Genomic DNA, 13,734 nt, shown 5'->3' on the forward strand with positions numbered 1-13,734 from the left:
AGAACCCAAGTTGTCTGTGAGCAGAGCTTAGCTGCTCAGGCTGCCTGTGTTTAAGAAAATCCCACCTACATTATACCGTTCTGCTGGGAACCAGGTTTTAACATAGGAACTTAGGGGAGACCCAGACATCCAGACTAGTCCAGAATCTTCTGTGCTCTGGGCTTCGGCCTGTACTTGTTACTTTCAAGATGTTATCCCTGCCAGCCTCCACCTTCCAGGTGCCCCCCCCCCAATGTCTCCTCCTGTTCTCATACACACTCACTTAGGTGAACTCACACATGAACCATACTTAGCGTGCTTGCTTCCCCCACGCTCACTTTCTCATATACACATAGGAACATGACATTCACAATACCACACACACACCTTCCACACGTACACTTTCCACACATACTCTACAAACAATCTTGCACACCATACATATCACACACACACACACACACACACACACACGTGTCATGGTGGCATTCTCATGTTCCTCACTGTGGCTGTGGCCCTGGCTCCCAGCGTCTGCCTTGCCCCAGTGTCCCTGAGTAATGCCATTTGTCTTAGGTCAGAAACTGGTTTTCTCCACCTACTTCCCATGTGAGGGCAACAGACAGAAGCCTACTGAAGGGCCTGCTCCCTGTGGCCCGGATGCTTTCTGCACTAGGGCAGGTCCTCTGCAGTCACCATCATGCCCCTGCCAACTGCCTGTGGCCAGTCTGCCTGCAGGAGAAGCCGCAGCTTTGCCGTGTGTGTGGACATGCGTGTGTTTGCACCTGTGCAGGCCACAGGCTAACTTCTGATGTCATTCGTCAGGTGCCTTCTACATTGTATTTTGAGACAGGGTTTTGGTTTTATCTGGAGTGCACCACTCCCGCTAGGCTGGGAGGCAAGTGAGTCCTTCCTTGGGAACTTACTTATCTCTGCCACCCCATCGCTGGGATTACAAGTGTGTGCCACTATACCCAGCTTTTAACGTGGATTCTGGGCATTGAAGTTGGGGGCCTCATGCTTGTGTGGCAAGCACTTTATTGACCAGGCCGTCTCTCTAACCTCTGTTCCCTCTTCCTGTAAACACCCTGAGACCCTCCAGGACCTGCCCTGTAAGGGGCTATGGTGACAGCAAAAGGCTCAGACCAAGCCTGCACTCCATGGCACTGTCAGTAGGTAGACATCCATAATACCCATCCACATGAGGAGAGCAGTGAGGGAGGAGATGGGGAGAGGGGAGGAGGGGGACTGGGCGGACCTCACCCTGCATCTCCTGCCTGCAGCTCTTCCGACGTGTGGCATCGGCTCTGCCCGGCATGGAGAACGTCCAGGAGAAGAGCAAAGAAGGGAGTATCCTTTTCCTTTGACACGTGAGTGAAAAGACGGCCCCAAAGTCCGTGTTTGGCTTGGTGTTGCGCTAGAGCAGGTGCATGTTACCCGGCCTCCAGCCCGGCCTTCCCTGGACTGATCCAAATAGCCAGGCCGCCCCTGTTCAGCAGCAGGATGGGCTCCATGGCCGTTGAGCCCCCAGCCAGGAAAGAGAAACAAGGGCTATGCAGGAATCATCAGTGTGGGGAGGGGAGGAGAAATAGTGGCTCCATCTTGCTCTGTAGTGAACACTATGTGTGTTTTGTGAGGCCACTGGAGAGCCAGGCAAGGATGCTTCTATACACTAGCATGGGATTTCAGCATGTCAGTGCTTCCTTCAGCTCCCCACTGCGCTATGGAACAAGCTTGCGCAGCACTCCCAACCTAGCTAACACCCAGTGCTGAAACTGAGGCACATAGAGGCCATGTATGTAACTTAGGGAATTAGGATTCACGCTGAGGCTTCCTTCATATCTACCTCTTCTCTGTTCTGGGGTGCTATCTCTCAAAGGGCACCTGAGAGGATGAGATTAGAAGCGCATAGGGACAAGAGGACATGGCCCACAAACAGGCGTTCTTTGAAGCTGATCAGATGGCCCCGCCTATATAAGGCCCAAGAGACTGGACTCTCACACCCCAGCCTACATCTTTCAGACTGAGATACCCAGTCACAGAGTGACCCAAGTGGTTCGAAGAGCACCTTCAGGCTGATGAGGGTGGAAGCAAGGGAAACATCTAGTTTGATATGAGAAGCCAAAGAAATGGCGTGGCCGTGCCTGTCCCTTTCCTCTGCTCAGTGCTCCTTGTGGGGAGTAGGAAATAAGGCCCTAGCAGACAGTATCTGTGTGCTTCAGAGGCTGACAGGGTACCAAGGGGATCAGACTAATGTGTGTCACCTGATTGGCCAGTCACAAGACCTCACTTGCAGGTAAGGAGACAGAAACACACCCCGGGCTACAGAGATTGTCTCCCCACTCTCATTGCATGGCTGAGCTGGGCTGCGGTCCTTGAGGGAAAGACCCCCAGTGTTACCAGCCAGGTGAGGAGCCCTCGAGTTGCCAGAGAATGCAGAAACCCACCTGCAGGAAGGCAAGAGGCGTGGTGACCCCTGATGTGCCAAGCATGAGGGACAAATAGCCTCCTCTGCCCTGCCCTGCCCATTACAAAGGCAAAGCCAACCTGCCCGGGTGAGTGTTGGCCATTGATGCATGTTCTCCGGGAATATGGTCCACATGGGATGGACCAGTAATCAGGCCACATGTTCCCACTTCAGGGTGACAATTAGCATGGCATCCTAGTGTGCCTAACATCTCACTCAGCTCCAGGGGAAGAATTCTGAGCAGATAGCAAGCAGATCATACAGGGTAACCTGGGCTGTGTCTGTTTGCCCTATGTGGTACCCCCATCTGCCAGATGCAGCCGTACCCTTCCCAGGTGTCCAATGGCTGGATCCTCCTAGGAGGCAAGACTAGAACAGCCTGGAACAGACTGGAGACAGCTCAGAAGGGACCAGGTGGAAGCAGTGACCACTCTGGCTAGGCCGGAGTGTCAGCCTGCAGACGGTTCAAACCCCAATGTCTTGAGGATGTGTTCTTGGGGTCATGCTTGGGATGGCATGGACATGAGGACCAAGCACACAGAAATGCCACTTGGGGATGCTCTGTGAAAGGTTCTTAGGTGGCTCTGCTCCCTGGATGGGTGGTGGGGGTGGGGCATGGATGTGCCCTGCTTCCAGATCCCCAGAGAACTCCTGTACTTCCCCTTCACCCCGCACAGGAAGCCTCCCCAGGGCCTTTCTAGCAGCTTCTACCACCTGTTCTGTAGCTGTCAACAGAGTTGGGCTAAGGGACCCCAGGATGATGGAGCCACAAACCCCTTGCTATGACCACACGCACAGGACTCTCCTTTCTGGCAGTGACTTGGCAGTGACCATGACACTTAGGCCTCCCAAGCAGGGCAGAGCATGTCCCAGACCTCCCAGCTGATAAACTTGCAGAGCCGTGACAAAATCCGAATGTTTGTATTCTGTAGCCTCTGTCCTCTGTGTCCCCCATAGCACCAGAAGTACTGGCGCGGGGAAGCATACACAGCAGTTGGAGACAAGATGGTAACAGGCCATCTGGGCCCATCACTGTCTCAGGAGCCATCAGACAGTGGGCCTTGGTGTGGTTAGTGACGGGCCACACCTGGGGTCCTGAGTGTGGCAGGTGCAGCATACTGAGCTAGAGGGACATGAAGCCACATGCTGTCCTGTTACAGAAGAGCGCAGGGCAGGTTCATCCCAAGTCCTATGGCACATCTCCGCACAGAGTCTCCTCTTCTGGGGATGATTGAGAAGTCAGCCCACCCATTCTTCCCCATCTTTTCAATCAGAAGCAGCCCTCGACCGCAGTATTCCAATGGCACGTAGCATTACAAGAAGAAACATTAAATGTTAGTATGCACAAATGCTTGCAGCAAAGTATTTAAAGTTGTGCTTTATAATATCATAGTCTTACACAAGTGTTTCCACTTAAACTAGTTAAACTTGGGTTAATATAAAAGTTAAGTTTCAGGATATGGGAGATGGGTCAGTGGGTAAGGGCAGTTGCTGCACAAGCTCGAAGACCCAAGTTTGAATCTTTGACACTCTTGTGAAAGCCCAGATATAGCCACAGAACTGTAGCCTCAGTGCTGTGCAGAGACAGGAGGGTCAATGGGGCTTGCTGACCACCAGCCTAGCTCCAGATTTAGTGAGAGACCCTACTACACACACACGCGCGTGCACACACACACATACACACACACACAGAGTTTAAAAAGTTTAGTGTGTGAGTTCGAGACCAGCCTGGTCTACAAGAGCTAGTTCCAGGACAGGCTCCAAAGCCACAGAGAAACCCTGTCTTGAAAAACCAAAAAAAAAAAAAAAAAAAGTTTAGTGTGGCCACCATGCAGATGGAGAGTAGCCTCCCACCACAAGTCCTTTTGAATAGTGCCATCTTGGAATTACCCAGTGTCTGTAGCAATGGCTTCCCAGGTGCCATGCATTGGGATGTTCCAGAGTTTTTGGTAATTCACCCTGCAGATCCATCTCCAGATCCACCAGGAAGATGTATTTTGTAACAGGTTTCTCAGGAGATGTTTAGACACTGTCCAAAAACCCCACATTGTGTCCATAAGTGTTGTGCCTCAGACTGCATGGTAGAAGATTCCTTTGGAACACAGTCAGGTCATTCCCGTATGGGACAGAATGTCATCATGGCAGCAGCCAGCCTTTTAGCTGGACCAGTGCTTCTCAGCTTGGACTGACTCCGGCCCCTCCTTCATGAGGGGAATTGAGCAATGTGTGCCGACGACTTGGGTTGTGGTAAGTTAGGGGACTGGAAAGCAGGTGTTTCTGGCAGCGGATGGGTGGAGATCAGGGATGCTGCAAGCATCCTCCACCCTCAGAGGGTATGCCATGACAAAGTAGCACTTGGGAGGAGGGCCAGCAGTTAATGAGGCTGAGACGAACGGAATTTGAGCACTATCCATCAGTCACTGGGGAAAGCTTCTGAGACAGACCCTCCCTGGCCTTTGTTTCCCTCTGGGCAGACAGTGTGGGGGATGTAGGTAGGTGGAGTAGGAAAGAGAAGGGTGGAAGACAGGCAGTTCCTTCCCACTCCAGAGCTGAGTGTGGGGTGTGCAGAAGGACAGAGTGGCATCTTGGTGACCGTCATCTTCCTTAGCCAGCCTCCTACAGTGATTGACATCAAGCTGGACAAGCCCCAGGAGCCGCCAGCCAGCGAGGGTGGCTGCTCCTGCTAATGCAGACCCACTCGGCTTCCTCGAAAACACTCACTTGTGTTGCCTCCTATTGGTTAGCTTCCTAACGGGGTGGGAAATGAGTTTATCAAACGGGAGGATCTTTCTTTTCTCTCTCTCTCTCTCTAGGAGTAGGGTGGGACATGGGGAGGGAGGCTGGGCATCAGGGACCACGTCACTCTTAACAGCTGTTACCTAAACAACTATTTTTTGGTTTGGTTGTAATATATTGTACTTTATTAAGATTGCCAAAAACTGTTAAAATTAAAAAAAAATTTAAATCATGTGTATACAACTTTTTGCCAGATAAAAGAAGTAGTCATTTTTATTTGAAAGATGTGCTTTTTTTGTTTTTGTTTTTGTATATTTGTAAACTTATAGAGAACCTCTCCATACACCTCTTCCTTCCTGTTCTCTTGAAACTGTGTGTCACCTCTACCTTCCTCCCATCCCCTGTCCCATAAATTAATTAAAGCAATTAACTGAAAAGTAGTAATTAGGTTCCAGGCCTTGGGTCACATGACTCAAACCAACCAAGCCCTCTATCCAGGCTCCCCTCAGTCAAATCAGACTTTAGTTTAACAAAACAGCCCAGAGGGGCCATTATTCAGTCCTTCCTTGGCAGAGTGGGACACATTAGCCGGCCCCTGACTGGAAATGAAGGCCTGTGGGCTTTAGCATCAGCGCCAGGCCCCACGGCTGCTTCTGCCTCATCTCCTCCCCTGAAAAAACATGGAGACAGAGAACACAGACAACTGTGTGTTCTCTGTGCTGACCCAGTGACGAGCAGAGCGAGAAGGTGCTGGAAGGATGGGGTGCTCCAGGCAGCTGAGGACTGAGGCAGGGTTGTGGTTCTCAAATGTTGTAAGCTACTGGCCCAACGGTTGACGCATGTACTTAGGCTGACTGGCCAACTCAATGTGTGAGGTGAAGCGGGGTGGCTCAGGGGTGCTGAAGCCTGGGGTACGTGCCGTTGGTTCACCTGTGATTGGGGAAGAGATGGATGTCCACCCTGACTCTGAACAATATGTGTCCCCAGACCTTCTACTCCTCTTGCTGGGTACTGTTGTGGAGGCATTGATTCCTTGATGTGTTTTCAGTCCCTGGCATGGTACATTTGAAATCTTTGTATGAATACCTTTGGAGTGTTGTGGCTGCACTTACGGGCATCTTGAGGTTACTGTAGGATTTCCAGAAGGCTGCCCAGGGCACTACCACCTGCCCCAGCAAGCTGTCCTTGCTGTTTCCACTCATTCCTGAGACTGCTTTAGTCTTAAAGATCTTCAGAGACTCTTAACAGAGTTCTCTCCTCAAAGCAAAGTAACCCACACCCTTAACACCCCAGACTCACTGCCCTAAGCCTGCCCAAAAACAGACAGGGGCAGTGACCCTTCAAAACATCCCAGTCCTATAGCATTGGCTCGTCTCCAGACCGTTGATGTGCAGGGTAAATGCCACCACAGGGGGTTGGGATGAATTATGGAACTTCTCAGAAATGAGTTCAGAATGGCAGCCTGCATGGTGGATTTCGTTTAGTGAGTGGGCCTGCCATGCTTCTCCATCCTGGGAGACAGTGTCAGTGCCTACTCTGGTGAAGAAGAGAGGAAGCAGGATCCTCCTGGGTACCTCTTCCAGAAGGCAAGGACCAATGTACAAGCATAATTGAAACATCATGTGTTTAGCTTTTTTATGTGTGTACATAATTATACATAGAGATAGACTTGTGTATACACCCCCACACACATCCTCACGTATACATGTGCTCAATGTATATTCCTGTCGCTCCCACTCTCAAGTTGGAACTTGCATTGTGATTCCAGTTTTGGAAGTTCAAAAGTATGCAGTGTATTGAAATAAGAAATACTCAAAATATTGTCCGATAACTTGTGGTTGTCTTGCCTTCAATAAAATAGTGCATAGATGTGTTAAGCTACAATCAAAACTCGTCCACAGAACTACCTTCACTGCTTTCTGTACCTGTGTGCACAGGTGTGCATGCCTTTGTGGGCCAGTGTCCCCCCACCGTGGGCACCCCACCTAAGTGGTGCTTGTTGGAAGAAGGCACACTTACCCTGTGCTGACTGCAGCCTGGTTGGCAGGGAAGGGCTTCGCTGGCAGCCTCTGGCAGAGCCCCACGGACAGGGCTTTGTCCTGTGTCTCAAGGAATGAATGTAGGATGAATTTTAACCTTCTTGGCACTAAACGGTAACCTTACCCATATTTCTATAACTCAAAGTAGCAGATCCGTTCCCTCCTCTTGTGCACACAATCTAAGGCATCATGGCATGCTTTAGAAACAGCAGGAGCCATGGTGGATGCCATCCTGGTTGATTGGACCTAAGGAGCCCTGCCTTCCTAGCTTGTCCACAAAGCCCCCTCTTGAGTTTAGGGTCTCCCAGTCTCGTTGCCTCTAAGAATGAGGGTACAGTCACCCCATTGCTCTCCCACCCCAGCGATGCCCTGGCCTTTTCCTCAGCCCATCTCCTTCTCTGATGGCCATTAAGGCAGCCGGGCCCCGCACAGAACTAATTCTGTTATGCCTGGGACTGATTTCTCCTTCACGCCCACCACCCTCCTTGTCAGCAGGATCTGGTCAGGTTCGCTTGAAGATGTGCTGAAATTATCTCAGTGCCCCCATCTTTGCTGAATCCACATCAGTCAGAAGACAGAATGGAGGATTCTCTTAGGACGAGATCTCAACTTAGTAATTCATTTCCTCTCCCTGGACATTTGAGCCTAGCCTGGCAGATGGGCATGGCCCTCTCTCTTTTCTTTAGGAGTCTTGAAGGAGATTGTCAGCAAAACTTCTGTGAGCATTGCAGGAATAGTCTAAGATTGGAAAGGCAGGCGGCTTAGCTATACCCACATGGACACCAAAATGGAGGTATGACGTCAGTGTCCTGAGTGCTAGTCTTGCTGTGAAGTCAAAGGTTAGAATGTTTGGTGGCCAGGGCCTGACTGCTGTCACAGCTACTGCTCCCTTCCTGTCACCATCCTTAAACATTTCTGCAATACCCCAAGATGGGAGGCAAAGCCACGGTCGCATCAGTGAAACGTCAGGCAGCAGAGAGAAGGGTTGCAAGGTGGTAGCTAGGAGTGTGGACAGCTGGGCACAGTCAGAGCTCTAGCCAGTGCCTGGCCTCCAGTATCCAGTGTGACAGTATGGGGACAGCACTGGTGTCAGCGTCCTGCAGGTAGAGCAGTTAATTCCTTCGTCATACGGAAGGGGGAGAGGCTGTCAGAAAGACAGGGCAGGAGAAGGTGGTGAGTCAGAGCTACGAGAGCCAGCAGGCAGGGGTGTGTCTGAGTGTATCAAATGCTCAGGGCTCAATGCTCACTAGTTCCCAGACTACCTCTCCCCCAAGAATGGGAGGCACTGTCACCGTGCCGCAGCACCGGGAGCCAAACCCTTCCTGTTTCACAGGTGGGAGAACCAAAACAGACAAGGTCCTGCAAGCCAGGAACGAACAGAGCCAGTGTTGGCATCCTCCACCCGTTGCTGACCTGGGAGTACAGACACGACTGCATCCTGTGCTCGTGTCCCTTGAGCCATCTCTATACCATGGCTAGAACATGTTATTTCCAGCCTTAGTAGCTAGAGAGAATATAGGTGCAGTTTGGGCTCCTTTGCTGTAATGGGTGGTCCCCAAATCTACTTGCATTGTCTAACCACACACAGAGCAGTAGTCAGGGCACCCTTTTTTGTTTGAAATCAACTACTTCGGTATTCCATAATCTTGCAGTTTCAGTGTACAAACTCCTTGGACTCGAGGCCCTGTCTGATTGGCACTCTGCAGGGTATATTATCAGGAAAGCCTTGCAGCGGGAGTTCAGATGGTCTCTTCAGGAGACAAGAAGCCTCCATAGCAACGAAGGCCAGCCTGCCTGTTGTGTGTTGACTTCTCACCTCACCTGTTCTTTAAAAGAGGAACACAGAGGGTGGCATTTCCATCTGTAATGGGCTCAGAAGGCAAAGCGGCCATATTGACTTTACATTCAACTGTGTAATATGTGGAAAAGACTCAGCATGTTGGTCAAACAATAAATGTCCTGATTCTCAACACAAAGCTTCTTGTCGACTGTGTCTGAGTGGTACGATTTCACATATAGGGGGCTTAAAAGGGGATTTCCTCAAAGGCCCTCTCATGTCTGGGTGGCATGTCCCCAATGCAGGGCCTTTTGCCTCTTGTCCCTGCTTACCTGGGCTCTCCACTGATTCTAAAAGAAAACTGTGGGCTAGTGAGATTGTATGCACAGCCTCGTCTGTTAGAGTCTAACAGTAAATGGTCAGGGAGACTCCAGGAGGAACCAGGACTCGGGAATGTATTTATCACCTCTACACTCTACTCAACAGGGCTACGAGTTAAGGAGACAGAGTGCAGGGACTAGGTTTCTTACCCTTTTGATGATTGCCTGTCATTTAAAGGCAAGAACTTAAGGGTTATCATGATCCCCTTTTAGATGACATCAACCATCACCACCCCCAGCTTCTTCCACACCAGCTGGGGGACAGTCTCTGAGAGGCCCCTTGGGTCTCCACTACGCCTACCATAGTAGATGTCCTGAGTTCCTATCTGGGTTCTGGAAACAGTTATTGAGAATGCTGAAGTTTTAAGTTCACCAGTGACCTTTCCCATCAAAAGGTCCTAAAAGTTCTGGAACACTCCAGTTTGCCACCTCAAGGCCACCATGAGGATACAAAAGTCCCTGCCCACTTAGATTGGTATCTAGTGGTAAGGTGTGAGGTGGGCAGATACAGGGGATGGGGAAGAGGGGAGGGCTGAGAGCCCAAGAACATAACTACATGACAGACGAAAGCAAGAACAGCAGCCCTCCTCCAACACGGTAGTGTCCAGAGCCACGGGGCTTCACACCGAGGGCATGCTTGCTCCCTACGTTAGCACAGTTAAGCCCCGCTGTCTCGAGGCTGAGGAGGTACTCCAGGTGTGCACATGACATTGTGATTGTCCTGTTTGAAGTGCAGTGTGGCAAGGGCAGGGGCTAGTGGGTGACTCTCCTCGTCACTGCAAGAGTGACCACTGTTTGCTAAGCCCAAATTTTATATATATCAGGGAAACCTTGTACTCTTGGCTATGTTATATATAACATATCCATGTATATACACATATATACATATATTTGTGTGTGTACACAAACATGTATTTTTTAAGGTTAACAGAACATGGCTAGGTGCTTCTGTGGGGTGGGACCTAAGGCTGCTGATTAAGGCTACATTCTGTGTGAAATAATGTCAGAAGACCTCGTCAGGAGGTGTAGAGGCCTTGGGAAGCAGTGGCAGGGGTTCCCCAGCTGTTGTTAAGAGCTGAGGCCCTTCCAGAAACTGTGAGGCACCTGGTAGTTGAAAACTATCACTGCCAGCCACAGCTTGAAAAAGCAGAATGAAGTCTGGTCGTGCCGACTCCAGAAGTGGAATCCTTCAGGCTTCCTCAGTGCAGCTGCCTCTGTACAACTGGGCTTTGCAGCACCAGGCAAGCGCTCTACCAACCGGGTTTCCAGCCTTGCCCAAGCTAACCTTTCCTTTCAGAGCATCCTTGAGCTATGAATAAAACTTATATCTTTGCTCTCCACCCTCATCACTTTTCTGATGTGCCGATTCTCCCAGTAAATAAGATCACTTTATTACCCAGAAAAAGGGAGTAGTGTCAGTGAACACAGGGGTTTTTTGTTTTGTTTTTTTGAGACAGGGTTTCTGTGTGTATTTCCAGCTGTACTACTCATGCTGTAGACCAGGCTGGCCTAGAACTCATGGAGATTTGCCTGCCTCTGCTTCCCTGAGTGTTGGGATTAAAGGCGTGTGCCACCATTGCCCAGCAAACACATATTCTTTAACTAAACATCTACCTTTCTTCCCCTGAACACCTACTGTAATGTCAGTCATTCATGCAGCAGGGTCCAGAGAGCAGTGAGAATCCCAGCGCACACTGCTTTCTAGTAAGAACTGGCAGGGTCATCTCTCGACTTAACCTTTGTGCTACACATGTCTCATACACCAGGAAGAAATGCATTAGGGTGGGGAGCCCTGAGTACCTGCTAGGAATAGCAGCAATCTGGGCCCCACAGGGATGCCATGTGGTGCGGCAGAGGCTGGGGCTGGACTGCACAGGGAGCACACCGTGTGTTTATCCTGACTCCCGCTGGTCCCCAAGGCCAGCCCAGACGCTCCTGTGCGTGTTCCCAAGCACCACACCTCGAGTCATGCCTCTCCTACAGGGTCTCTCTAATGAGGCCTGTCTCTGAGTGTGAGAGGAGACAGTCTGTGTACATGCAGTAGGCTCAGGTAACCTAGAGTTGAGCTTGAATCCTAGTTCAGCTTCCCAGCTATACTCGCTCATCATTCAACTTAATGCTTTCAGATACAGTTCTTTATCAAGATACCAGTCATTTGTAAAAGCAATAAAAACACAAATGTTTAAGACAGCATTATTTTGAAAAGGCAACTTTTTTTTAAAGCATGAATTCACTTAAAAATATATACAGTGGACTTTTCCCGTTTGTGCTGTTCCACGGCATTTGAGCTGAGGCGACACAACAGGAGCTGACCAAGTAGCACAGGCAGACAGCCTGGGGCCTCACTCGCCCCCAGAGCAGCAGTGCGCTGTCTCCCGGCTCTTCCCAGGGAACCTCTGGAGCACACTAAAGCACAAGTGTCTGGGGAGCTGGCTCTTAACATCCGTCAGGGGAGAGGGGCTCTAGAGGTTCCCGGCAGGCTTCGGACCTCAGCTGGAGTGGAGACAGGTCACTGTCAACGGTGCCCTGTGATTCTGAACCTGTCTTTGTTGTAACTACCTTTATATCTGAGACTTCACTAAGAACTGACAATGCATTAGTTGTGCCAAAATACCAGGGGCAACTGGAAATGAACTGGCTCCATAAAAGGGCAGGTCTGGCTCCGGGAAAACGGACGGAAGCAGAGAGGCAGAGGACAAGAACTTCCCTTTTCTCATGGTAATGCCCTCCCTGCTATGTCACACACTAAAATAATGCTACACCTACCAAGAGGGAGAACAGGAGAATTAAATAAAAAGGACTAGTTGAGAAAGGAGGGACAAGGCTCTCAAGCTGCAATAATTGTTTCTAGAACACGGAGATGCTGCAGACACATGCCATGTTCCCTCTGTCGGCTCCACACCACCACAGCCCTTTCCCAAACTGCTCATCAGTCACAGATGCCCAAGGTTGGCAGCCAGGGCTGCCCCTCAGGCGATCTTGGCCAGCCACTTCTCCAAGTCCTGGATGTCGGCGGTGTCAGCATCCCCTCGTCCACCCTTGGCACTGCACTCCAGGAACTCCACCTTGAGGGGCAACTGGGAGAATTCGAATTCTTTGCCTTTCTTTCCCAGCTGAACAGGTGCAGCACTGGAACTGTCCAGTGTGCTGGGAGCAGCAGAGCGGGTCACTCGTAAGGTGTTGCTGTGGGCAAGAGGACAAGTCAGAGGCAATCATCAGTACCCATTCAAGACTGATAGGCTAACCGCCAATTTGCTATTAACACTGCTGACTTATCCTTTATATCCCTGAACCACTGTTTCAGACAAACAGGTTAGATGGGTCCAACCTGTATATTAGCCAGATGTCAGGGGGTTAGGAGACCCAGGTGCCACCGGCTCTTTTAAGCCTAATTCCACTTCTAAGATCTGAATGACACCATAGAAAATTCAGTTTTAAATGCATGCTATTTTATAAAAACTCAAGGTTTGGAAACTTCAGTACGGGGAGATAGGGAGCTTTTTATCCTGAGTCTTCTTGGATATAAAGTTCATACTTATGCAGACTTCAGTCTCATCCATCCTGTTTCTTTCTAAGTAGAAAAACCTTCCCAAATTAAGCCACTTTCCTGCCAGCTGCTCGTCCTGTTAAGAGAGCACACAGGCAAATGCTGACTGACTTCCTGCCAGGGACTAATATTTATAAATACTAGATCCAACTAAAATAGCAAGCTGGGCATGGTGGTGCACGCCTTTAACTGCAGCACTTGGGAGGCAGAGGCAGGCGATCTCTGTGAGTACGAGGCCAGCCTGGTCTATAGAGTGAGTTCCAGGACAGTGAGGCTGCAGACCCTGTCTGCCGACAACAGGCCTTACTCTTACAACAGCAGTAGGAGAATGTAAATGGGTTTTCTGTGCTGGTCTTCTCTTCAGCAAAACAGTTTTTTAGTTCCTAGAAATAGGAACTGCACAGAAGCCTGCTAGGTTCCTTAATGCCCACAGTTTATCTCACTCAACTTACAAGCTTTCTGACACTAAGATAAATAATATTGCCCACAGCTTGAAAACAATATAAGAAATTACAAAACAGTAACATAGATTTTTTATATTCTTCCTGAGTGTTCTTGTTCTGTCAAAAATAATTTCCAGTGACTACAATTTTTTATTTTATTTTTTGAGACAGAGTTTCTCTGTAGCTTTGGAGTCTGTCCTGGAACTCACTCTGAAGACCAGGCTGACCTCAAACTCACAGAGATCCGGCCATTGTCTCTGCCTTCCAAGTGCTGGTATTAAAGGCGTGCACCAGCAGCACCAGGCCTAATTTTTAAATTTTATTTTCTGGGACAGGCTCTCACTATACAGGCCAGGCAGGCCTGGCACA

At 49.9% G+C, this 13,734-nt stretch overlaps 2 protein-coding genes across 2 annotated transcripts in view; one reads left to right on the forward strand and one right to left on the reverse strand.

Moving 5' to 3' along the window:
• Nucleotides 1–9,188, forward strand: part of Rab6b (RAB6B, member RAS oncogene family) — a 60,417-nt gene extending 51,229 nt beyond the window's left edge. The window contains exons 7-8 of the mRNA XM_057767915.1: nucleotides 1,260–1,326; nucleotides 5,066–9,188. Of these exons, the coding sequence (XP_057623898.1) occupies nucleotides 1,260–1,326; nucleotides 5,066–5,130 (132 nt within the window). The 3' untranslated portion in view covers nucleotides 5,131–9,188. The remainder of the gene's footprint in view (nucleotides 1–1,259; nucleotides 1,327–5,065) is intronic.
• A 2,380-nt stretch (nucleotides 9,189–11,568) lies between these two features.
• The window catches only part of LOC130872683 (serotransferrin-like), a 49,956-nt gene continuing 47,790 nt past the window's right edge, over nucleotides 11,569–13,734 (reverse strand). The window contains 1 exon segment of the mRNA XM_057766858.1: nucleotides 11,569–12,558. Coding sequence (XP_057622841.1) covers nucleotides 12,345–12,558 — 214 coding nt within the window. The 3' untranslated portion in view covers nucleotides 11,569–12,344.

Source organism: Chionomys nivalis, chromosome 4 (assembly GCF_950005125.1).
Source record: "Chionomys nivalis chromosome 4, mChiNiv1.1, whole genome shotgun sequence".
NCBI classification, from domain to species: domain Eukaryota; kingdom Metazoa; phylum Chordata; class Mammalia; order Rodentia; family Cricetidae; genus Chionomys; species Chionomys nivalis.